At 38.2% G+C, this 22,488-nt stretch overlaps 9 protein-coding genes across 9 annotated transcripts; 2 read left to right on the top strand and 7 right to left on the bottom strand.

The window, feature by feature from the left end:
• Positions 1–875: 875 nt before the first annotated feature.
• Positions 876–3,110, top strand: sak1 (DNA-binding transcription factor Sak1; the record flags this gene model as incomplete). Its single annotated transcript, XM_056179113.1, has 1 exon — positions 876–3,110. The coding sequence occupies one exon, from the start codon at positions 876–878 to the stop codon at positions 3,108–3,110; it is 2,235 nt and encodes a 744-aa protein (XP_056035322.1).
• A 549-nt stretch (positions 3,111–3,659) lies between these two features.
• fcf2 (rRNA processing protein Fcf2) lies at positions 3,660–4,417 on the bottom strand (the record flags this gene model as incomplete). Its single annotated transcript, XM_056179112.1, has 2 exons — positions 3,660–4,224; positions 4,290–4,417. The coding sequence occupies 2 exons, from the start codon at positions 4,415–4,417 to the stop codon at positions 3,660–3,662; spliced, it is 693 nt and encodes a 230-aa protein (XP_056035323.1).
• A 204-nt stretch (positions 4,418–4,621) lies between these two features.
• Positions 4,622–5,145, bottom strand: bet5 (TRAPP I, II and III complex Rab GEF subunit Bet5; the record flags this gene model as incomplete). The annotated part of the gene is made up of 2 exons (XM_056179111.1): positions 4,622–5,061; positions 5,109–5,145. The coding sequence occupies 2 exons, from the start codon at positions 5,143–5,145 to the stop codon at positions 4,622–4,624; spliced, it is 477 nt and encodes a 158-aa protein (XP_056036421.1).
• A 942-nt stretch (positions 5,146–6,087) lies between these two features.
• Positions 6,088–6,475, bottom strand: SOMG_00316 (TMEM254-like protein; the record flags this gene model as incomplete). Its single annotated transcript, XM_056179110.1, has 2 exons — positions 6,088–6,304; positions 6,354–6,475. 2 exons carry the CDS (start codon positions 6,473–6,475, stop codon positions 6,088–6,090), a joined length of 339 nt encoding a protein of 112 aa, XP_056036847.1.
• A 2,815-nt stretch (positions 6,476–9,290) lies between these two features.
• Positions 9,291–10,857, bottom strand: set13 (ribosome L32 lysine methyltransferase Set13; the record flags this gene model as incomplete). The annotated part of the gene is made up of 4 exons (XM_056179109.1): positions 9,291–9,612; positions 9,661–9,932; positions 9,978–10,646; positions 10,699–10,857. 4 exons carry the CDS (start codon positions 10,855–10,857, stop codon positions 9,291–9,293), a joined length of 1,422 nt encoding a protein of 473 aa, XP_056035969.1.
• A 290-nt stretch (positions 10,858–11,147) lies between these two features.
• Positions 11,148–12,155, bottom strand: scn3 (TatD DNase family Scn1; the record flags this gene model as incomplete). Its single annotated transcript, XM_056179108.1, has 1 exon — positions 11,148–12,155. One exon carries the CDS (start codon positions 12,153–12,155, stop codon positions 11,148–11,150), a length of 1,008 nt encoding a protein of 335 aa, XP_056035807.1.
• A 309-nt stretch (positions 12,156–12,464) lies between these two features.
• SOMG_00313 (Schizosaccharomyces specific protein) lies at positions 12,465–12,947 on the top strand (the record flags this gene model as incomplete). Its single annotated transcript, XM_056179107.1, has 1 exon — positions 12,465–12,947. One exon carries the CDS (start codon positions 12,465–12,467, stop codon positions 12,945–12,947), a length of 483 nt encoding a protein of 160 aa, XP_056036770.1.
• A 222-nt stretch (positions 12,948–13,169) lies between these two features.
• end4 (Clathrin adaptor End4) lies at positions 13,170–16,412 on the bottom strand (the record flags this gene model as incomplete). Its single annotated transcript, XM_056179106.1, has 1 exon — positions 13,170–16,412. One exon carries the CDS (start codon positions 16,410–16,412, stop codon positions 13,170–13,172), a length of 3,243 nt encoding a protein of 1,080 aa, XP_056036772.1.
• A 438-nt stretch (positions 16,413–16,850) lies between these two features.
• Positions 16,851–21,329, bottom strand: rev3 (mitochondrial DNA polymerase, zeta catalytic subunit Rev3; the record flags this gene model as incomplete). The annotated part of the gene is made up of 1 exon (XM_056179105.1): positions 16,851–21,329. The coding sequence occupies one exon, from the start codon at positions 21,327–21,329 to the stop codon at positions 16,851–16,853; it is 4,479 nt and encodes a 1,492-aa protein (XP_056036086.1).
• Positions 21,330–22,488: the final 1,159 nt, after the last annotated feature.

Below are 22,488 nucleotides of genomic sequence, written 5' to 3'. Positions count from 1 at the left end.
TTCGCGCTACCAATATAAACATAAGTTTACGAGAGACAACTCAACTTCTACCAAGACTGTTCCATTTCAGAAAGTAGCTAGGACCTTTTTCGTAAATGGATTCCATCTCACCGAAATGATATTAAGACATTGAGAGCTTGTGAATGCCTATGTCCTATGTCGCGTCACCTTCTCACATAGGAAGGATGGATTCAGGTTTTTTTCATGCGCGTAAAGATACGAAGCTTAGTTTATTATTTTCAAGATGAAGAATTGAATTATGTCTAGATACAACTATTTTTAAGCGAAAGCGAAAAGGTCCCCGGTTTTCAAAACATAAACAAGCTCCCATCATTCACCACATACGCGTATAGTGAAATGGAGCGACAAGTTTTGTATTCCATCGCAATAAGAAAAAAAGGAAATCATTACCTATATTGGAAACCTGAGAAAATGAAAGCTTTTACTTGAACAAAAGAGCGTTTCTCTGTAATATCAAGGACAATTTTTATTTTATTTTATTTTTTTAGTTTTTCTATTTGGCGGACATTAGCTTTCGTTCTTTTTTTCGTACATCATTCTTGATTTTCCCAGTAATTGAATAAGGATAAAGAACGAGCCCCGTTGTGCATAGGAAAACAGGAATTTCTCACTTTACAGGCTGTGCTTTTCCTCAACCGAAGGAAAGCGTTTGCTGTAGCCTTTTTTTATTCCTTTGTTTTTTTTTAGGTTGGAGTTTCTTGGACAATTTCGTTGGAACGCATTCAAATTTTCAGCCAGTTGGGCTACAGTCTCTGTTCTAACGAGGTTCCAACTTGGCAGGTGAATAGTTTGGTCATTTTTCACCATTTCTATCCTTCTTTGTCACCACAAACGTTCATTTGAACTAAAAAGTCATGGATTCGAATTTGACTGGGCGAACATCTTTGCCGCAGCCTGAAATGGCTCACGCACCACAATTGGACTCTGTACAACAGTTTAATCCTCGTTTTATGTTTCAGCATAGCGAAGAGTTTGCTAATCCCCATCCATTTCCCAATCAACCTTCTCGTAAGTCTACTGAAGATCAAGAGTATGAGATTCGAAAACTGGCTTCAGAGTTTGAAAACTGTTCTCTTGACTCGATTGCTGAAAAGATCCGAATGGATCCTTATGGAGGAAATGCCGAAAAGCTTCGCCAAATTTTCGGAGTTTGTTGGCTCAAACAATCCTGTGAAGACCAAGAAGATGCTGCTGTTCAGAGAAACCAAATATATGCCCAATATGTTGATGCTTGCAACGTCTATCATGTGAAAACATTGAGTTCCGCTTCTTTTGGTAAACTTGTTCGCATGCTATTCCCGACCATTAAAACCCGGCGGCTTGGCACTCGAGGTCATTCGAAGTACCATTACTGTGGCTTAAAGCTACGTGGTCATGAACCATTTCGAAAGCACCGTCGCATTTCCGAGTCGAGCGTTTCCCCTGACTCATCTTTATCATTCACAAAATCCCTCTCTTCTAACTTTGATACCGATGTCGGCCAAATGGCTCCTGCGTATCCTCCTCCTGTTGATCCTGCTAGTACAACTCCTGTAACATTTAAAGCCAGTGCTCCTCTTTCTGACCCGTATACTTCTTCGTCGCCCCCAATTTCTTTGTTAACTTCCTCCGTCAACACGCAACCGCACTCCGCCAGTTCTCCTAGACTATTTCCCTCCCAGTCTTCCACCATACCCACTCAACTTTCTCATCAACCTGTCCCCTCGAACCCTGCATTTTCATCTTCTGTTCACCATTTCACGCCTCCGTTCAATCCTTCAAACCAAAGCCTTGGCCCGTCTATGCATTCAGAAGCCAATCCCAAATTTTGGTATACTCAAAATTCGGTGTACAAACTAAGGCTTAAGTTCCTACCACCTCATAAACTTCCTTGGATTCCTTCATTAGATATATCTTCCTTTTCACTACCTCCGATTGATTACTATTTAAGTACCCCTTTTGATAATCATGAGGCAAAGGCAGCTCTCATGACGGTTTATTCCTCTCATTGCATTACCCTCATTGAGTCAATACGTTATATGCATTTAAAGCAGTTCCTTTCTGAAATATCTAGTTTTCCGGATAGCCTTTCACCCTCTCTTCTTGCATTGCTCGCTTCACCCTTCTTTTCCAGATGGATTGAGAAGTCGGATATGATTATGTATCAGGAAATATTAAAGCTTTTGTTTCCCATGACATTACAAGTAGTACCGACTCCCGTCTTGGTGTTGTTGCGACATTTGACTGAAAACCTTCTTAGTCATATGTCTAATATATACAGCTCTCATTCACCTTGCTTGGCACAAGTAAAGATTGAGACTGCTGCTGCATTCAGTAATCTACTGTCCCGCCTTCTAAGGGTAAATGATACAGCACATGCTGCAGCTAGATTTTTGGCTAACCCTGCCGACCGGCAACTAATTTGTAGCGATTGGGAACGATTTGTGAACACGAAGGTAATCGTGTCTCGAGAAGTGATGCAAAACGATAAAGAGGCCGTAAACGTTCTTGACGAATGGTTTTCTCTTCTTTCGACTTGCTCTAGTCCATCAGAGCTTCATGATCCTTTAAAAGAACAGTCAAATGTAAATGATATGGCTATGCATAGGATAGAGTTGCGTCAAATTGATGGGGTTTTGGACAGAATGGCCGATTTCTTTTTAGAACTGCCTTCGAGATTTCCATCTTGCTCTCCAAGAACGTTTTTACTTTATTTGAGCGCATTACAAACCAGTGTACTCCGGGAGATTACAGTCGGCGGTGGTAAAGCATTTGGTGCTTTATGGGTGATCCGTTGTTGGGTCGATGAATACATGACTTGGGTCGCCGAAATCGGCGGCTTTTTGGATGATGGCAATGATGAAGTTTCTAATGTTCATTATCATGGAAATGATGCCTTATCGTCTGAGCAGTTAGCGCAATCCTTGCATTCTCGTCAGCACATTCCCCAGCAATTTCCTCAAAAGTTCCAAACCGAAGTGTCTCCCCTTCATCCTCAGCAAGAACAACATAATAAGCCAACGGTGTGGGACGCCTACGATAATGTACAGAAGCAAAGGGAAGAAGATTATATGTCTGTTGTTTTCGATACGAATGGTGCTTGTAGCTGATGTATAGTAAAGAAGTTGTTCGTTTTTTTATTATTATTTCTGGTTTTGTTTTAATTGTCGTTCATCTTTTCAAGACACGTGTTTATGAATATTCTTTTGTTCTTGTTTCGCCATATCTGGAAATGCAATCTCTACTTGGGGAATGAGTATAGGATACACGGCAAAGTTTCATTAGCTCTTTTATTGTTTTTTTCTTCGGTTCTTCGATATCATCTATCATATCCTTTTTTGGTTATCTAATTTCATTCATTTTCATTTTGTTACAGCTTTTGTAATAGAATATATTTTTTGGGGTCTGGAAATTCCAATGCATCTACGTTTGACAACTAATCGTTTTGCTAAGTAGGAAACGAAAGTAAAGGCAGGTAGAGAGAAGTAGTATTTTTTCAATTTCTATTAGCACATCCTTTCTAAATTTAAAAATTCAATTATTAACAAGAGCCGAATGCCAAAAATAATAAACCAGCTATAAAACCCAATATATATGCATCATGCATAGCATTTACATTACCAAAAGCAATTAAAGAACCAGGAAGGGAAATTTCGTAATTATTTTAAATAAGAAGGCTTCCTCCTTTCTTTGAGTTTCTTGTATTGTCCTTTGCGGCCACTCATCTTTGATTTTTGAATCTCGAGGTACTTTTTCTTAAAGTAATCACGACGTTCGGTACTATGTACAAGTTCATCAGTGATCGTTGATTGTCGTTCACGGTTTGTAATACGACCGGAAAAGTAATCTTGAGGACCCTCAATGACTGTGCCCGTTTGGAAGTACTTTGGCATTTGCTTTGCATTTTCTCTTCTATAATGGCGCTTTGGATCTAAAACGTTTCGCATCTTCAAAAGTTGAATGTCACGCTTAACGGAATCAGTTAATTCGGTTGCGGGCATGTCAAACCAGTCTCCTCCAGCCGTGTCCTTTGCAGGCTTTTTCTTTTTGGAAATTCCAGGAGCAGGAACATGGGGGTTCAAGGTAGTTGGTTCTTCCATGGAAGAATCATCATCGAGGTAGGAAGGTGCATTCGAAACCAATTCTTCCTTCTTTACGCTTGGGACATTTTTTTGCTGGAAATATGAAGGCAAGTTAGAAGCAGAGCCAAGCAAATGAGGAATTCTAGAAGAAAAAGAAAATGTTAGTCAAAAAAGAAAAAGAGAAAAGAATCATAGTTTACTACATACTTGGGCACCCAAGCTTGTTTTGGTACTTCGTTTGTTTGGTTTGCTTGTTTGTCTTGCAAACTGGTTTTTGCAGACTGTAACAGCCTTGATACTGCAGAAAGATCAAGCGAATGCTGAACCTGACTCATTCTATGTCTGCTACAGTGTCAATCCTGTTTTGGTAGAGGAAGAGAAAATTCAACAGACATGGTTATTCTTCTCCCAATTTAGGTAACAATCACGTATAATGAAATTCAACAGGGTATACAGTATTATGGTCATAAACGTTAGAAGCAACTAACGACAAAAAGTTAGCTTCGGAAAACAAAAATACCAAAGCAAATCCAAAATCGTTAATACAGCATAACATACCTTAGCGTGCGCACAAATCGATCCAAGGTAATGCGAAACATCTCGCAATTTATTCCACCTTTCTCCAAGGGAGGAGGCACCTGGGTATAGAGAGGGTGCTTTACGACGAATTCAATGTAAAGAGTCGCGTAGATTTGGTGCAAAACATGGGTCAAAGGCTCGACTTTTGGACTTGTGAAAAGAACCAAACGTAAATTTGTTGGAGTCTCGTAAAAATGAAGCTTGTACTGATTCGTGCTGTACGATAGAAACTCGTCTGCACCATTAGAGACTTTGCGTACCAAATTTCGAAGAGAGAAAGTCACGCCGAACATCAGCTTCTCGACATCGTCTTCAAAGGCCGTAGACTCCAGTTGAGACACCAATGTCTCCATGGAATTTGAATCTGCTGGTTTCCAGCGATGTGCAAAAACACACTCATCTAAGACACGTTAGTTTCTGTCTCAAAGCAGCTTCGATCCTGCATACTTTTTCTGCTAAAGATGTAAAACGCGTAAACAGCCATAATGTATGAAGGAAATGATCTTTTTTTCTATTCTACAGACGAATGGGAATCTGATAATCCCACAGTGGGAATTCGAGTTATAGGCAGAAGGAAGCTCGATGTAGGTGATGAAAGCTGGGATAAACACACTCCTTCGTCATAGATTTCTCGATTTCAAGCCTAACTAATTATACACAATAGCAATAATTTAATTACTTAATTGCTCTCTGAATTCTTCTCTTTTTCCCATTTCCTTGATTTTCCACCCTAAGGGACTTTTCTAAGAATTTACTTTTTTATACTTGATTCATCTTTTATTTTATTTTTTTTTTTGGTTTAAACGATTTGCTAAATGTGATTTTTGCTCAACGTATTGTTTTGTTCTATCAGGTTGGGCTCGTTTTTTGTTTGCTATAATGGTTTTTTACCTTTTTGGAATGGGTTACACTTGCGTTACTATTAGAATGGAATTATCTGGTCCTGGTACTCCATTCTTACAGCCTATTACACTATCATCTCTACAAAGTTGCCATTATTGCTAGTCATGGAATTAGTCGTGGAATTGTGATGATTTTTTCTTTTTTTTTTCATTTCCCGAACTCTTCCAGCTCTTCGAGAGTAAGTAATTCCACTTTCTGGTTATTACCTCGTCGTGCATTCATCTTTTTGCCTTATACACTTAAGTTAGTAAAAAAGGTCCAGGTACTAGTACCGGTACGGGTTGGACAGTGATCTCTCATGACAAGCCAAACTGTCTTTGCTTCTTGTTTCTTTGTTATTTTTACATGAAATCTATTTTAGCTGTTGGTTCTGAGTATGTAGAAGCGAACGTTTACCTTTCGCTTAATTCGATAGAAAAGGAATATCAGAATTACCAAAGAAAAACAAGAATCACGAAGGGTAGAACGCTTCTTCCCTCCGTAATTTACATTGTAAACACAAAACATCCTTTTCCTTTCCTTTCTATTGAACATGATTCTTGCTCTTTCCAGAAGTGGATTTCAGTATCATCAGTGTTGGTGCACCATAAATAAAAACCGAAACGAACCAACCTAGCGTTGTTGCCCAATTAAATTTTTTCGCAAAGCATGCTCTCAAGGCAAGGAAAGCCTCTAAGCTATGTACGATAACCAGAAAATACACGGAACCATACAAAAATTTAGGTCCCAAGAGTTGACGACTACCGACTTGTTAACTTTTCAATGCTGAAAACATTTCAGTCGACTTACAGCTCTTCAAAACGTGTTCCGTGATAAAAGGGTTCCACAAACACAACGTACATTTGCAAAACGATCAACAACGGAAATAGGCGTCCGATTGTACTTGTAGGGATGTGAATTTGGAAAGACATTTTCTAAAAAGGCTCAACAATAGAAAAACACTCTTTTTTTGGGTAAAATGAGGCTACCGGTAATGTTTGTTGAGAGTCGCTGAAGTCACTAAAAAACCGTCAGTTCATCCTTGGAACTTGGAAGCCAATAGAGGAGGGTTAGTTCCCTTTTAAAAAAGTACCAGGAAATGTCTGAGAACCGTCGATGCTTTGAATAATAATGAATTCATTCTATGTATATATATATATATATTTGAGTAAGAGAAAATTGGCCAAAACGATAATTATGCACGCAAGCAAACAAGCATGTCAAGTTGCTTCTCACAAACGATTTTATCAATTGTATTTTTATGCTTAGAGTATGAAAATCATTGCTCCAAGAACGGATCTTTTCACCCAAGAAGTTAAAGAGGATGAGAACAGGAATCAACGAGATAGCGATTTCCAAGAGATCTAGCCCAGCCAACACCCACGTTATGAACTATTTGGACAGCGAAGAGAGGAAATCCTGCAGCAAATGAACTAACCATCATTGTACTCGCAGCATCGCAGAGGCTGCACGGAACAAGTAAGTGCCAATTAGGTAATTCAGACAATTCAGGAAAATTAACTAAATGCCGCATCTGGTAACCAACCCAGACAGAGTAGAAAGAATCCACTGGACGTTTGCATAGTTGCCTGACCATGCCTTCAAAAATTACCGGCAGGGAAGATGAAAGCGTCAATAATCAAGGATGGTAGTCGACCCTCTGGATACGGTTTTCCACCAAGCTTCAACATCCATTGAAAGTACCAAGGTTCGAATGCAACGTTGATGCCGCCGACAAAAACACCTATGAACAAACCGATATATGCAAATTCAGCAGCACCTATAAATAAATTGCTTTTTTCAGCAAAAAAAAAAAATTCGATGAGCTTCCAAAAGTAAATACTATATAGTATATACGAAGGAAGAATAGAGTGTGATCAAGAAGATGATGGGTTCCATAAATAAAAGCTTTTATAAAAAAAAGAATATAATTAAGGACGATACCTTTAACATTATCGTCTGCTTCTTCGCCTGTATGCGAATAAGCTCCCGTATCGGAAACTTTTGAAACTATATTTCCGACGTTTCACTAATTGTAACCAGCATCTTGGATTACAAAGTCCTATCTTTGCTTTGATTGAGTCGATCTCCTACCACTTAAGTCTGAAGGAGATCCAGGAACTACCGCATTTCGCGATGAATCACTTTGCACTGTATATTTTTGAGGATCTCCACTAGCAGATTGAACCCCATGGACATTCTAAGACCAATCTATAAGAGACATAATAACTGGAAAAGGGAAAATCAAAATATATGTGTACCAAGTTAACTTACTATAAAGTAAGAATTTAGCGGATTCTAATCAATTCGTCGCTTTATTTACCACGCCTGGTGCGACTGTCTGATCTGAAATAACCAAGTTTGAAAACGGTGCATGTAGGTGTTCGTTCTCTTTATACCTTCATTCGTAAACCCAGTAGCTTTGCTCAAGTCGAAGTAACCTATCTTAAACTAGAAAATGCCTAGAAAAGTACCACAATTAATACGTATTATCCGTCTGCTTAGAAGTTAATAAAATCATCCGTCACGAAAACATATATCCTGAACCTTTGCGACATTTTTTTTAAACGTGTGTTAGGTTCATTGAGAATGTTATTTCAAAGGATTATATAAATCATTGCAAAAGACTCGAAATGATATGTATTTACAAAGAATATTCTTGACAGCAATGGAGTATATATCGGGCAAATAAATAAATAAAATTCTCCATACAGCATCTAGATGTTCCAGGTAACGTTTGAGTCGACATTTTTCTTCAATAATTGACAACACACAAATTTGATCAGATAAAATGATAAAGTTGATCTTTTATGGCAAGCAGATCAGTAGATCAGATAACCACCGAATCTTTGAGAAAGGAAGGAAAAAAAACTATCAGCGAAGCATTTATTCAGCTAATTAGACACACGTGAACAATAACAAATGAAAAAGTCTCTCTGACTGGTAAGAATCAGGAATGATGGTCGATAATTTTGCGTATGGAGAAACAAGTTTCATGAATCATATGAATTCCTTTGTATGGCCATAAGAGAAGTATGAAAGCCAAGACCCATAATAACCGGAAAAAAGAAGAGGCTAAAGGATTGCTTATTAATCTGTATAATTAAATATTGAATGATTATTTTTCATGACGTTTAAGGAAACCTGCTAGCTCTTTTCAATTTCTCATCTTCATTTCGTCTAGCTCCCGCACATGAAAATGGTCGCCAAAAAACCCAAAAAAATGGATGGATCATTCATACAGCCAGCCAATACACTTGATTCCAGTATGTATACTTTTTGACCATATTCATTTGAATTTGTTTTCCTTTCGTTCTTTCTCGTTCTTTCAATCTTTGTTTCCTGCTTCCCAACGTACTGGAATTGGTCTTAATCCACATATGCCAGCTCTTTCATCTAGTTTACTTTCAGTTTTTATGCTTACTATATCTTCTTTCCATTCAAATTCGATTTCATACTCCAGATGCTCATAATTGTCGCTCTTGTTAGCTGTGCTGTGACCTTGCTCTTCTTCATATTATTTTACATCCTTATATCAAAAATTTCTCCTATATTTATCCACTCTTTTTTGGGTTCCTTACAAAAACACGATACGAAACGTGAAAACAGACTCGATCAAAGTGCCATCAGACTTTGTTGATTGTTCAGGTACGTTGGAAGAAAGAAAGCTTTTTTTTTATTGTAAGATTCTCCCTTTTTGCCTTCGCTATGTTTTAGGTGCTTGTCATGACATTATGCATCATGCAGTCAGTCCTCTTCTTCGGTTTTTCGACGCTTGCTTGGTGCCTTCTGAGCCAAGTTATCTTTTACGTTGTTGTAAAGGCTTTGAAGTATATCTTTCTCTTTATTTACCAAAACCATTGCATTCTCTTCATCTAGAGTTTTCGGTTCTTGAAGCTCAGGATACATTCGCAAATGATTTTCTATAATCTTCAGCAATTTTCGATAATGTTTTGGCTGAATTTCTGACTTTTTAGGGATATGAGAAACCTTTCCTTTTTTCTCCATTATCACAAAAGACAAACAAATGCCTGTAAAGTCTAAATCACCTTCGGAGAAAGTGACATCCCTTTACGGACGTTAGCTTTGTAAACAAAATAAAATTGTTAGTACGTACCCCTCAGGATTAGAAAGTATTTCCTTGTATAAAAGCAACTCTAGTCTCTCTTCCACTTCCTCTTGTCCAATCTTCTTAAAATATTCCGACAACCAGTCCTCACCTTTGATCAACACAAAGTCGTAAGGGGTTCCTTTTGGTTTTGTAAATCCGTATTTTCGAAACAGCTCTGAATTGTCAATTTCTCCGTACGTATTCCACACTTGCTCTCCTGCTTTAATGTCGCGGCAAGCAATCATGGTCAACCGATCTTCCAAATCGTAAAGACGAATCTGAATGATTAGTATTCTATTTGTCTTCGGCATGAATTTCCTTACATTGCATAATTCATCATCACCGTTAAACATATCTGCAACGGGGCACATTGATTTTTCAAATTCCTCAGGATCGTATTCTGACTCCACATCACTATCCTCTGCTTCAGAATCTTCTTCTTCTTCCTCTTCTTCTTTTTTTTTAGGCACACCGTCTTCCCTTTGCTCAAGGGAGGAAACGCCTTTTGCATCTTCAACTTCTTTACTAGTGGATGCTTCACCTGAAATTTTTTTTGATTCATCTTTCTCCTCCTTACGAACTGGTTTTTTTGTATCAAAGCTATAGGCAAGCATGACAGCTGCCATACGAGCATATTCTTCAAAATTGACATTTGAAAATAAATCCGGGTATTGCTGTTTAATCGGCTCTATAGAATGCTTCCAAAGATTATCAATCTCTTTATAATCTTGATTAGATTCAAGTACCGTACCACTTAACAACTCTTTTTTCTTTACTTCTTCCCAAAAGAACGGAGACGTGATCCGGTCTCTACTTGGAAAGACATCCAAATAAGGTCTCCAAAAACTATCTGGCTTGCTATTTTCGTAGGCCATTGTCAACAAAAGAGCTGCCCAACCGGGCAAATCTATCACTTCGGGAATCTTTGTCAATTCTGAATTCGACAAACAAAGGACATTCTTTTTAGAGAAAGTAACGAGTTCTTCATCTTCCTGCAATGGATTAGCTTTCACTCGAAAGATATACTTGCACAGAGTTCCTTACTTTAATATCTTGAGCAGCGACAAACCCGATTCCAAGAGATGGATGCACGGATTGTAGGTCCTTTAATTCTAGCTTTTCAGAAATAGTATACCCATTTTTCTCTACAGCCCATTTTAACATATGAATCCCAAAATATAAGTTTTTTAAGTACCACTGCATTTCCAGGCGGCTGTTACATTTGGTAGACTTGGGTTCATGAAAAAGGCACTACAAGGTAGCATTTGTTACCACTACGAAATTCAATCCTTCACTATTTTGATAAACATTCCTGTCTTTGCAAAATTGTTAGGTTGTTTGGATTTAAAGGACTCTTATATAAACTCACAGGCTCCAATAGTCTCTGTAGTACTAGGATATCTTCTATGAATTAAATTTGTTTCTAATTCCAAAATTTAGTCATAAACGCGTTCGTGAAGGGTAGATTCTTTAAATCATCAAAATTTTTTTTCTCACATTAAAAAGGAAGAACAGTTTTTGCTTAGTATACTCATCGTGTCTTCTTCACTCCAAGACTTGGCTTTTGCAATGGCGGAAACAGATTCTACTACAAGCTTGTCGAGAGTACTAGCGCTATGATGATCACTTTCTGGTAATATTTTGTCATCGGGAGCAGATCGAATTGTTTCATCCATTTTTTTATAACGACTGTTGATGCCAGTGGAAAATGAGTAGTAAAACTCTGATGGGACTTTATGAGCAGAAAACAAGGAAATCTGTTGACCACTTCCAGAGTAACTATGAAAGCAGATCCTTGGTGGGTAGTTTTGCTTTCGACCTTCTCTTATAGATTCGAATTCACCAGGCTTGTACTTTCTCAGTTGAGACTTTGAAGGGATCCAGTGACCATCCCATAATTTCGATAAGACATCGTATATATACGTGTATGTTTGCACTGAATGAACACTGACGGTCCTTTGATATTTCGATGCCAATCTTAGCTGAAATTCAAAAACTTTAATTTGATGCTCCATACGAACGTAGTGAGGCGAGAGCGGCCCTTGCGGCAAAGACGATCTAGCATCATAAGGCCCAACAGGCAAACGAAAAGGCTTGTCTAAACCAATTTCGCCAATCAAAGCAGAAGGATGTTTTACGACAAGCTGGGAAATAATTTCCGAAAGAGTTGTAATGGATATAGGTTGAGGTAACTCTCGAATAAAGTCACCGGGTGGTTCCGGTGAAAGGATCTTTTTATAATGTTCAGCTTTGATGGTCGATTCGTCGGACTGAGTTAACTCATTAGGGTCATATATCAAATACGAAAACCAAGGGTGGATACCAAAGCTTGGAATTACCTTCTCAGGATACTTTTCTGCTATTTCTGAAACATATCCTTGATCCATAGGACGTGTGCCCATTATGATTATTTTCCCCAAGGACAATTCTGGGATGATATGAAGGTCTCCTGGAGTATCCGTTGGATGGCAATGAGCGTCAAGAATCGTGTTCAAGTTCATTTCAGAAAGTAAACCCAAATGACTTTTTTCGTAAATTGAAATATGTTTTCAACAAAAATTGAATGAATCTCTTCGAAATTTTTAAACTATAGTTCTTTTTATTTTTCTTCTCCTTTTCAACAACTGTAGAATAAAAAAAAAAAAAATTGGCTAAAGTCGTATAAAGGCTATGTGATTTTGTATAAGTAAATCTTTCGTCAGTCGAACTTAGTAGAAAACTCAACAACATCATTCTGCCTTGTCATAGGGAATTTTTTGAAATTTTTGGGAAATTAAAAGGAAAACAAAGTTTTTTGAACACAAATAGTTATGGAAGATTATCAGCCAGCTTCTTTTACTGCCACACTTTCAGATCCTCGAAAAGACCTCATCGGGCTCATAATTATCGTCGTTGGTAGTTTGATTAATCTGCTTCATGTTTATCAAACAAAAGAAGGAGAAAAAGCGAAATATCATATTTCAATGGGTCCTCCAGGACGTGTAAAATGGTCTCCCTTCTCGATCAATAGAGAGATTCCTTGTGATGTAAACCCGAAAGAAATAGTTATCAAAATGTTTATTACTTTCGTCCTTTCTCAATTGACCCTACTCACGTTTGACTTGGCTATATTTGCTATAACAAGCTTACTACTAATTTTCACCTGGAAGCTATTTGAACAAGCATGCAAAAACAAGGACGACGACAATCGTTTAGCTAAACAAAAGGAGAAATTAAAAGCACAAAAGGCACAGGGCAAGCACGAAGAGAAGAAAAAACCAACGGATTTAAAGAAAAGAAAGAAACAAATGTGAGAATTCGCATCAATCAGATTTCCTAGTATAGTCTCATTTAATATTTTTTGGGCCTCGACGTTTGAAAGCAAAGTTCTATCAAAGTAATTGATTTAACATTTATATTTACATAATAACTAAAATAAAAAATACAACACGTCTGCTTAAAGTTATCTAATCAAGATATGTATACGAAAAAAATAATTTTTTCTGTCATAACTACACGTAAAAAGAATGAATAAGTTACTCCTCAGAGACATGGTACGAAGTTTTTCTCATATCGAAAAGACGGCGACGAGCTCCAACCAGCTCATTTTCTATTTTCAGGATTTGCACTTGCTGCTCCATCTCTTGACGGCGATAATCGTGAACACCGAGACTAGAGAAATCCTCGTGCTCCATTTCCTTCGAACGCAATGCCATGGTCTCGACTTGTCTTACTAAAGCCTTACATGCATCTGTAACGGCCTTAGCCGCTTCTTCTAAATGATCCTGTGTTTTGGATGCAAAGTTCGCCTTGACTCGTGAAGCAGCAACCAACTGAGCTGTAGCTGCTGCTACACCATTCGATGCCACAATTAAATGCTCGAAACTAGCTTTACCGTTGATAACACCATCGGCAGTCTCTATCAAAGTGACAGTAGCACGAGCAACAGCTTTAGCAGCAGAGATAAGTCCTTCTGTCCAACGATTGTGTTTTTTATAAAATGCTCCTCTAGAGCTAGATCCTTTACCTTGGGCAACAATTTCCGCTTGAGATGCAGTGGCAGCTTTGATCAACCTAGCAATCGCTTCAGTTATAGCGATGGAAGCAGCCAATAAGGAATCATGCACTTGCAATTCAGAAGGAGACAAGTTAATATTCTTTGGTTGAGCAGCCAGTCCTTGCAATTTGAGAATAGCATTCTGAATAGCATTAGCTGTCTCGGCCAACTGTTTGTCTACTAATTCCTCAATATTGTCACCACCTGCACTTAATAGGCCAACCGCGCTTTCGGATTCCTTATTTAAGAACTTTTCAGAATACTGAGATAGCTGCTGCAAACGTTGCTGTATTTCTACATTTTCGTTAATGACCATATCCGTTTTTTGATCAACATCCATCTTTACAGTAGACTGAGAAAATAAGCTTGACAAGAAGCGTTTCGCTAATTCAATCATTTTCCGTGTCTGTGATGCCAATTGATCAGATCCTTGATCATCACCAGTAGAACGACTCAAACCCTTACAGTTATTAGATACCTCTGACATGGCTGTTGAGAAGAAATTGACACTGTTTATAACTTCAGAATGATCAGCGTTTGGTCCATCCGCAAAATAATTGTTGAATGCAGTTGCAAAATCCGTACAACGGTTACCTGCATTTTCAATAATGGAAAGGACAAATTCCGGTGTTGCATATTGATTTCCTGCATGCATAGGAGAATCCAATTCATGCAAACTAGCATCCAAACGCTGAATACCAGTGAAGAGCACAGAGTCAACTATGCCGCTCAATTTTTCCAGTTGTGACTTTAACAAATCATCAATCTGTGAGTCCATAGCTTGGTCAACATCGCTGCGATCCAGTTGGAGGTTCTTTAACTGCAAGAGAGATTCATCAACGGCAGCCTTTTGAATTTCCACTTCCTCTTCTTTTTCTTGTAAAAGTTTGCGATATTGAGCTTCAGAATTGTTTAATTCTCGACGGAAACCTTCCAACTCCTGATCTTTTACACGGAGACTTTCTTCCAACTGAGCAACTTCAATATTATACCGGCTTAATAAATTCGATAGTTCCGATGACTTGTTGTTCTCGAGATTTCTTGCTTTATCTTGTAGCAAGCGTAGTTCACGCTCATTGGTCATTTGTTTATCACGCTGAGAACGGTGCATCGTATCCAATTCATGGCGAGCACGATCACGTTCGAGGATCATATCAGCAAGTTCGAGATTCTTACTCTTAATCTCACGTTCCATTCGTTCTTTCTTCTCAATGGCTTCTTGTGCAGAATTTGCTTTAAGCTGAAGCTGTTTGTATTTAGTTAGCAGATCCAAATGTTCTTGACGCAGCTGTGTGTAAAGCTTAGCTAGTGCCTCATATTTGCTCTTCCAGGTGTTGATTTGACTTCTCAAAGAATCAATTAAATCGTCATTTTGATGTATTTGATCCTGTATATTAAGACCAGACTGGTTTAACTCGTTTTCTAATGCTCTTACTCTAGCATCATACTGATGAAGAAGCATATTACTTTGCTCCAACTGAGCTCTAGTGGCTGCGACTTGCTGTTCCATACCCGCAAGTTGCCCTTGACTTTGCATTTGCATCTGTTGCTGAAGCATTTGTTCTTGAGCAACTCGTTGCTGATCCATCTGAGCTTTTTGAATAGCCTCCATGGCTTGCTGATGCTGTTGGGCAGCAAGACGTTGACGTTCCATTTCAGCGGATTGTTGGGCAGCGAGAGAATGTTGCTGTGCGGCAATCTGTTGGTCATACGCTGGTTCGGACCAGAAGTCTTGAATGGACTCAGGTTCATTATAACTAGGGACAGGTTCTATATCGCTGGCTGAGGGAAAGCTCATTTCTACTGGGGAAGAACCGCCAGTTTGCTGGGGGCCAATGGAGGATGTACCAGTCGGTTGTGGAGCTACGGAAGCAGGACGCTTTGGTAACTCTGGAAGATTGTCACCCTCCAACTCTGGAGGTTCATGAGGAAGACGAGGAACAGAAATCAAACTAGTAAGGTAACGAAGGTTGGAGCAATCTGCGTAGAATTGACGAAGACGATGGTGTTGAGATTTATACCTTTGTTTCAAAGGTTCCAACGTATCAGCAGCATCAATCGTCTTGTATAATGCACGCAGCATACTAATTAAAAAACGGTAAATGCCGTAAGATTCCTGAACTAAGGGAACCAAAGCAGAAATCCGGCATTCATTCTTACTCGAACGCTTAAAGGAAGAAAAGATTTGTTTTTGAAAATCGTCAATATGATCTTGGAGATTCATCATATCGTAAACTGTTTCATAACCTTCATTGGGATCATCAACTTGTCGAAGACTAATGTATTCCTTATACTCAAAAGTTCCATTGAATTCAGGATGCTGATTGTGAAAAGCAAGCTTGTCCAACAAGTAGTCAACGTAATCTCGAATCAAGCCACTATACCCTTTCATGCCTTCTCCTCCAGGGAATTGACGAGCACATGTTTTAAGCCATCCTCTTTCTGGTTGCGAATCCTTTAACGCAGATCTGTGGCCTTCCTGTAGTACTCGATGCACAGTAATCAAAGCCTTAAAAGTTTGTATTTCGCTCGCGAACAATGGCTGTACTTTTACGGCAATCCAAAATGGTTTGGCGGTGCGGTGATCCCACGTAAAAACGATGCAACTACGCACATGCTTTCTTTTTGGAGCTGTTTCATCAACGCTTGTTGCTTTTCGCACGCTTGTGACCAAAGATGCGTCTGATTGCATATGGTCTGCTTGTAAACGAAAGGAGCTCATATTGGAACACTTCCCAATGGTACCTAACCAATTGTCTCCTCCAAAAAATATTCTAAAAGATCAAAATCTTTCTATACTTATTCAAAATTAGCCAATTGCCTTTGTCGGAAAAAGAAGGTGGTTGTTAAAGGAACCATCTCGGTACATCATGACAGAAGTGACTGAATTAGGAAGTCGAACGAGCTACGATATGAGTCAGTAAAAAGATGCAATGAGATATTGGAATAATGATTCTAGTACAATAATTATTATAGAAGATAAACTGTACATTTAATTGTATGTACTTTCGTATGATGAGAGGTATATATGTCTATTTACCAACAATGATTGTGATATTGTAATCAACTTTCCATCATTTACTTGTAGTGTCTAGCTTTCCTCGGTAGCAAATAGAATAAATAAATAATTAGGATTCATGCAAAATGTACCTCTCATAACTTACCAATCTAAGGAAAGTAATGTTCTCTCGTATAGTTCTGCCTGAGCTTTCGCCTTGCTATATGTCTTAGCTCTGTCGTAATATATTTTACAAGACTTTGACCGGCATAGAACAGGATCAGAAGAAGAAATGGCACTGCATCCCCGGCATATATCTTCTAACCTTGCTAATCTAATAGCAACGTCTTTGCTCTGTTGAATAACTCTAGTCGTAGCTGCTGGTACATTCTTCAGACAATCATCACAGAGATATTTATTTTCGGAAGAATTTTGGTTGCTTACCATGTTCCGGAGGCAAGAGGAACAAAGCCTTTCTGTCAAAAACTTATCTAGTGTCTTTTTGTGGACTTTAGAGCCGTCACCCAAAGCTCCTGCTCGTATCAATTTATGAAGTCGTTTTGGCATTTCATTGTACCAAGATTCAGCACTAGTGCCAAGTAGATTCAAAAACCTATCCAACGGCGGAATTAAATTGTGCCTAATATAATAATCAATATCTAATTGTGAAAAACTATCCGAAAGATATTCCTCTGGAGAGACAGAACGATTTGCCAGAGTGGTTCCTGGTGCCCCCGCTAGGACCAAGTAAGGAACACGTTCACCATATTGAGGTTCAGACCTAGGATCTTTAGTCATTAAACGTCTTGCCATAGTAGCCCCAGGAGGGGCCGTACTTAGTTCTTTGTATTTGTCCATACGCACTTCCTTATTATAACAAAAATCCATAGCTGGGATTTCTTCGGACATAATTTTGGAACAAAACTCTTGAAACCCCTTTTTCACTTGAGACAAATCTTTGGACTGGAATAACTTTTCTATGCAACTGCGAAGAACTTTTTGCTGTATGGGTGTTCCATCCCGTCTCACTGTTTCAATCCCTTTAGCATCAAATGAAGGGACAGCCTCATTCGCTTTTTCATACTTGTAGCCCACGTATCTCTTCTTTGCTAGTAAAAAACATGGTAAGTATACCTTTTCAAATTTTAAACGAATCGGTGAAGGAAACATTGAGGTAATTTCTGATGCAAGCAAATGCCCAATCTCAAATGCTTGCTCTTTAGTTTTTCCTGGTAATTCGACAAACAAACTATCAGTGTCACCATATACAACCTTCGCATCAAATTTTTTATGATTATTAATGTAAGATAGCGCGTTTCCAAGAAGTTCTCGTCCTGTTTCAACAATTGTGTCAGCAATTTCTGAGCAAGGCATTCGACCCGAGAAGGAAGCAGACGTGTAACCATATGTCACATTTGCAATCAGCTTCAGTGCCAATTGCCGACTATCTAAAATCTGGTACACATATGGTGAATCACAATCTTTCATTCCCTTTTTTATCATTGCCCTGGTCTCAATAAGTTCCTCGAGCATCTTGGCTATCAAAGATTTCCTAACTTCTTTGTTCACGTATGCGTATCCATTTGGCGAAATATATACATTGTCTTTAAGAATGTCCATTACGCGAGGATCAACAGAATAAGGCATAAACCCAAGTTTAAATTTCCCGTTAACGGATCGTACAGGCCCTAAACAAGTAGAATAGCACAGATTATATGCTATAATGATAGAAGGATACAAGGACTGAAAATCCAATACCAACACTGGATTATGATACATATTGGATCGAGGTTCCATAACTAACGGCAACGCTTCCAACGCATTTTGTTCAGCTACTTGCTTAGCACTTGGTGAAACAAGTAAGTAGTTTTCGGATTTGGCAATACGAAACATGATTGCTTCAACTTTAAATTGTGAACCTCTGGATATAACAGACATAAAATCTATACCTACGACTCGAGCTTGCTCTCGGATTTTCGTGATAATCGATCTTGAGGATAGTATTTCCAAAGAAAATTTTGTTCTTTTTAACATATATTGAAAAAGAATATGTTTGTCATGATAAGCAGGCGTGTTCCAAAGTTCTACCAAATCTGCTTGTCTGTAAAAAGGCGTTTGGATGCCAAACAGGTGAGCCACCACGTTTTCTAGTGAATAGTTTAGAAGACTAATCTCTCCTCTGATTATTCGCCAAATGTTTAGCATGTGCCGTCCAACAATTTTGATTGATGAGGTGGTAGAATAACTCCAAGCATCATTTTTTTTTGCAAATGCTCCTTTCGTTGTATCAGCCAACCGTGAAAGCTGCTCTGGAAGGTCATAATTGAATTTATACGCCGCTCTTTCAATAAGATATCCCCATGAGCTACTGTGTACCTCATAACCGCATAGTATAGTGGGATCTAATTGACGCGTCAAAGAGATAATTTCGTTCAATAGTTCAATTTCTGAAAAAACCAATAAAACTGTAGCACCTGGGAAAGATTTTTCAAAAGCAGTGCTTTCTACGTTCGGGGAATTTACAATAAATCCGTATTTTTCAATGGAACGAATATTAGCATTTTCTTGATACGCCCAAAAACAACCTTCTATTGGATCTTTGGAAGGATCAGGAAGTAAACCACTTTTGCTATTACAAAATAACTCAAGAGATAATATACGTATCGAAGCATAGGGATCCTTGTTAAAAACCTTTTGCTGGCTAGCAGAAGGAGTTCTGTAAGTATTATTATTATTAGTATTAGCTTTCTTATTCTTTGACCAGCTATTCAATTCAGAGAGAGTAGGAGGAGGAATAACATATTCCCATGTGGTAGACGTTCTGACAGGTGGTAATTTAAGCGATGTACTCGTCATGTTTTCTTCTACACGGCCATCACAGTGAAATTCTTGAAGGTATTTTGCTGTAATGCCTCGAGGATAATACACATTTCCTAAATATTCCTGATAGCCAGAAGGAATGTCCTTTGTCAGACTGTAATGTATATAGGGGTACAGTATCGTCGGTATATTAACAGAGGATATAGTATCCATCAAGAGTTGACGAGATGGTGGTTTTTTAGCAAAAACATGTTCTTCTTTGCGGGGTCTATAAGGTAAGCGATATTCCTTTGGTAATTGCGTCCATCTAGTGAAATCTTCGAAGTTAGCTCGTGGTTTTCTGTATTTTTGAAAACGGACGCACCCAGTCTCAGGATTGCTAGAAGGAAGAGGACGTAAACTAGGAAAGGACTCATCGGATGAGTTTACAAGCTCGACTGGACGTTTTCTGATATTACCTCCTCCTTTTAATCGTAAATTCGAATTTGGCGAATTCAAAGGGGAGCTGACAACTCGAAATGATTCGTTCAATGAAGGAGGGCTTGACTTGGGGGAATCTAATGGGGATTCAGATAACGGTGGAGTTGAGGGGTTCGAAACAGCTCCCACATTCGAATTAGGCTGTACAAATGGGAATGATTCGAAGACGGAGTTTCCCATGATATTCTCTAACTCAGAATCTAATTGTTCGAACGAATTCTCAACTTCTACAATGTCTGTTTTCATCTTCTCTGGTGACGCTTGTATATTAGACGACACTTGACGGTCTTCACTTGATAACTGAGAAATTGAAGCTAAACTTTGTGAGGAATACGTAGGGTTTATCGAATGCAGGGCAACAAAACCAGTGGGAATATCAGGCCATGGGTCAGACATGTTTAACGGTTCCATTTGAGACGACCTCTTGTTAGCCTCATCTAATAGCTTTATAAATTCCTTTTTTAGCTGGTCTTCATTTTTCCAATGAGGAGAGCATCTGGTGATATTATCACCAGTGGACTTCAAAGACAATTGGCTCTGTTGCAATTCTGATAAACTAATAGTTTCATCTGTACTGATTATATTGCGTCTTTTCGCCTCCGATTTCCAGATCTCGGAAAGACTACTAATTAGCAAAGAATCATGGCCGAATGAAGACTCAAATATAGAAGAGTGAAGGTTACGCTCTACCAGCTTGCTGGAGTTCAGAATTACTTGAGGATCCATATGAAACTCTATCTCACAGTACGACTTTCGCTCTTTTGACGCTTGCAAATGTTCATTTTCACAGTGAATCGGAGCACAACCATGAAGATTATAGTCAACCATAAACTGCAAGAGATAAGATAGGTGGGATTCATAAACTTGAATTACTTTATTTAGAATTGCTCCTTGACGAAACAAATCCACCAGCCTATCCCTGTTTTTGGGGCTGTAGAGAGCGATTTTTAAAAACCGTCGATAACCGACATTGTACCCGTAAAAGGGAATTGCCTTTATAAGTTGAACGCTTTGTACAGAAGGTCTGTAATTCTCTGGTTGGGTTCTAGCAGCTAAGGCAAGAGCATGATGAATAGCAAGATGCATGATATTGAGGAAAGTAGTTATGCTTCCCTGCTCTTCAATTTCATTAGAAAAGTCAGAATATTCGACATAAAGATAAGGAAATACATTGTGGAGAAAGCAACAAACTGTTTCTGAATTATCGTTGATTCCAAAGATTCGAATGACTGGGAAGAGAGGAAGACGGTCTTCATCATTATCCAAATCGTCAACCAACCGATCATAAGAAGGATCATAAGGTTCTAATTCCCAATCTATAGACTCCAGCGAGAAATTCATAGGAGGTGATTACACATTAGCAAATTTGAACGATCCTTTGAAACGATAAATAAGTTATTCGAAAAGCGGCCGGGATTTAGCCAAGCTTTGTATAACACCTATGAATAATAAAATTGATGAATAAAGCTCTCTAAATTGAAATCAAGGCGTACTTTCATAAGATTTCAATTGCATTGATTTAAGCTCTATGAATATATTCCAAACATCTCTTGTCTTCTTGTATAAACGTAAAATTAAATAAAACCCGGAATCACTGGTGCAGTAAGAGAAGTTGGTAAAAGCAGTATTTATGATGGTTGGAAACTAGGATATCTTACTAAAGTGAAACAAATCACTCTATTGGTGAAAGCGACCATTGCAAGAACAATTGTGATTATTGCTTAAATTCAAAAATTATTTTTCAAAAAAGAAAAAACTTCGAATCCCACATCGCCTCGGAAAGCTTTTAGGAAATAGCTCGACAAGAACGAAACTATCTATACCCCCAAATATCTCTCGAAGAAAGCCTTGTTTAGATATATAACTTTAGTGGTTATTCAAGTTTTCCTCAAGCATTTACTTTATTAATATAAACAACTACCATTCCCTGTCTTCGACGTAGCATTGAAGCATTAGAATGGGCTTTTGTAGACATACTCATACATTTGTACACTTTTGTTAATTTACTAATGTTATGTATATATTTACAAAACATTTATACGTCTTAAAAGATATTTCTAAGATTTCGCATTAGTTATATAATTGGGTTTTTCACGTTTGTTTACTAACTGTAATATCGGTTTCTTTATAGTTATACTATTTTTGTCACGGCGAAACACTGTAAAATATGACAAAGTGAAACACAACGGTGATTGCTTTTGACGATAAATATAAGTGGCTTTCAATTAATTATTAAAATTCTGGTGGAATATGTGTATAGGAACAGCCTGGCACTACTAATGAAGTTGGTATCAAACAAGCGTATAAGCTCTGTCAGCAAATTCTTCCTAACTGAAGAGGTTGCCTGGGAATAGCTGGTGTTTATAAAATAATCCTCAAGTGACATGTAAAAGAACTCATTGTTGTAAAATAATATTCTGATGAGAATAATCAATTGTATTTTTGTTTACGTTGATATACTAATTAGTATTATCATTTAAGAATAATTTAGAATAATATT

Source organism: Schizosaccharomyces osmophilus, chromosome 1 (assembly GCF_027921745.1).
Source record: "Schizosaccharomyces osmophilus chromosome 1, complete sequence".
Classification (NCBI taxonomy): domain Eukaryota; kingdom Fungi; phylum Ascomycota; class Schizosaccharomycetes; order Schizosaccharomycetales; family Schizosaccharomycetaceae; genus Schizosaccharomyces; species Schizosaccharomyces osmophilus.
This window is presented reverse-complemented; position numbering and strand designations above follow the sequence as displayed.